Below are 2500 nucleotides of genomic sequence, written 5' to 3' on the forward strand. Positions count from 1 at the left end.
AACCTATTCCATTTGCAACGGGCTCATTGATAGAGCTTGAAACGTCCTTTCCCTTGTTACATAATTCAAAACCATCACTCTCCTTGTCAGATGATTTGCCTTTTATAGGCTTTGGATCTTCATTATCCGATTCGCCGGATTGGTTATTTGATTGGCTCTCGTCTTTGCGTTTCATTTCAGCCAACTGCCTTTGCTTGGATTTTACCGAGAAAGAGACGTTTTCCTCCTGGCTTGCATGGGCATCGTTTTCATTTCTATGAAAACCCATTACAGAGCTAAAATCATCCTTTCTTTTTTTAAATTTAGTATCATTAGTCTCCCTGAAAGATGATATTCTCTTTCTTTTTCTACTCGAATTGGATTCCACATGGCTTTCCAGTCTACCGTTTTCTCGAAAATGAAAAGGGGAAATCTTATCCACGTTCTTGTCAAGTTCTTCTTGTTTTTCTAAATCAGGCGCAACATAATTAACACCGCTTAAATTTTGATTAACATTGCTTCCACTCTGGAGATACTTCGCATTTTTTTCCATTTTGGTTTCTTCGCAATTTTCTTTCGAAGAGAGTTGCTTTGTGGAGTTACATTGATCCTTTTGTACCAATTCTGTAGTTGTACATTTGCTACACATTGAATCAATTTGCCTCCTTTTGCCATCATCCTTGGATTTGAGATCTTTTCTCGATGCCGCCGACGTTGCCATTTTTTCTGTACAACTACGTTCATTAAAGACATCATTATCGTTTTCAGAAGTCCGTACTTGGTTTCTAAGGCTACTTTTCGCTGTGTCCAAATCATCGTAATTTTCTTTAAGGCTATCTACTTCATCCGTAGTAACATTCACACTCGATATCGCCGATTCCTCAATATTCTTTGCCAAGTTGGAATTCTTATTGCAGTCCTTCGATCCTTGACTTTTGTCCAAACTACCGGAATCAAAAGTCGATGACTCATCTTCCGTTCCTTTTCTCGAACTTTCACATTCAGGCGAAGAGCAGTGTTCATTTCTTGACCACTGTTCTTTGCTCTGGACATCAGAGTCAGGCATTCGCGTGTTGGACTCTGCATTTTCGGTTGGAGTAACCTCTCGCATTTGAAGCATTTGCTCCTTATCTACAACGTCCGAGTCAGTAGACACGCAAATACTTGAATGACCGCGTTTAGAACAAACAACAACAGGAAAACTGCCTTTCGAAGGTGAAAGGTCCTCCTTTGACAATGGAGCATTTTCCTTTTCACAACTTTGGTGTAGTTTTTTACCGTGCGCTTTCTTTCCAACCATGTTTTCAGACAAAACTTTCCGCCCGGTTTGAGTTTCTTCCTCCGAGTTGAGTTTTTCCTCGATTTCTCTTCTTCTCTGGGCCGAAGAAGAGGAGCTTCTGTTGGAAACAGGGCTCCTAGACTCCAAGCCTTTTCTTATTACACCGCAATTACTATTCCAGTGACTTCCCTCACTTGATGAACACTCCACACCTTTATCGACATCATGAGCAGTGATCTCGTTTGAAGCTTTCGTTTCCTCTACAGGTTTGTCCGTGTGACACTGACCAGTTTGCTCATGTTGTCTTTTTTCCATTATCCTCCGGTCCTTCTCCATCTTCGCATCTGAAATTGAGGCATCTTGTCTCTTGCAACGAATTTCTGATGTTAAGATCTCCGCGTCTTTTGTGTTTCTCGTTTCTCCTCCTTCTGCAATTTGGAAATTTCTTCCTGTAACTTCACAGGTTATTCCTTGATTATTATTACTCAGTGATGGATTATTGGATGTTCTTTGTGAACTTCGAAATCCCCTTTCTTCAGTTGATCTATGCATTACTCTTGTTTCTACTTGACAAGTTGATTCCACCTTTTTAGACACCGGAGTCTTATTCACTGCACGTGATCTCAGTTTTTTCAACCTTAAGGCAAGGTCGAGATCACTTTCACTATCTGAACTTGAGCCTAAGTCATCGCAGTTGATCTGTGTCAGGTTTCCATTCTCCCTACTTACAGGAAGTTTCTTGATTATGACCGAACAAGGTGAAGTTACAGATCCACCTGAAGATATTGTGGATAATCTCCTCCTTGAAAGTTGAATTTCTTTACCTTTTTGTTTTGAATTAGTCAAGTCACGACCGCGTTGCTCTACAAGGCGATCAACTCCACCTTTCAGTCCTGTATTGCTTTTCTGCGTCGTTTCATTCTTCTTATCACAGCTTTTTCCCTTTGTGCCCTTCACAGCGTTTTCTTTGGTTTGATTTAAGTACCTCTTTGGGGAATACACTGTAGCCACTTGTTTGATTTTACTCGAGCTTTCCCTTTTGTCGGTATCACCGTCACTTATTACACAATTACTGGCATCATCATTTGCACTGTTCCTGTCTTTAACATCCCTCCATTTTGAAGCTTGTTTAGGCGACGCTATAAATGCAGGAAAAGTAAATAAATAAATAAATAAAGAGAAAATAGAAATAAAAATAAGTCCATTTACAATGTCACGATAAAGATGGGTTAAGAGAAGGAA

The 2500-nt window shown here is 40.0% G+C and overlaps 1 protein-coding gene across 4 annotated transcripts in view; it reads right to left on the bottom strand.

Moving 5' to 3' along the window:
- LOC137992632 (uncharacterized) overlaps nucleotides 1-2500 on the bottom strand; it is a 46212-nt gene that overhangs the window by 5925 nt on the left and 37787 nt on the right. For all 4 annotated transcript variants that reach the window (XM_068838076.1, XM_068838078.1, XM_068838075.1 and 1 more), the window contains one exon: nucleotides 1-2397. This exon is cut by the window's left edge and continues 201 nt beyond it. In XM_068838076.1, the coding sequence (XP_068694177.1) occupies nucleotides 1-2397 (2397 nt within the window). The remainder of the gene's footprint in view (nucleotides 2398-2500) is intronic.

This window comes from Montipora foliosa, chromosome 2 (assembly GCF_036669935.1).
Source record: "Montipora foliosa isolate CH-2021 chromosome 2, ASM3666993v2, whole genome shotgun sequence".
Classification (NCBI taxonomy): Eukaryota; Metazoa; Cnidaria; class Anthozoa; order Scleractinia; family Acroporidae; genus Montipora; species Montipora foliosa.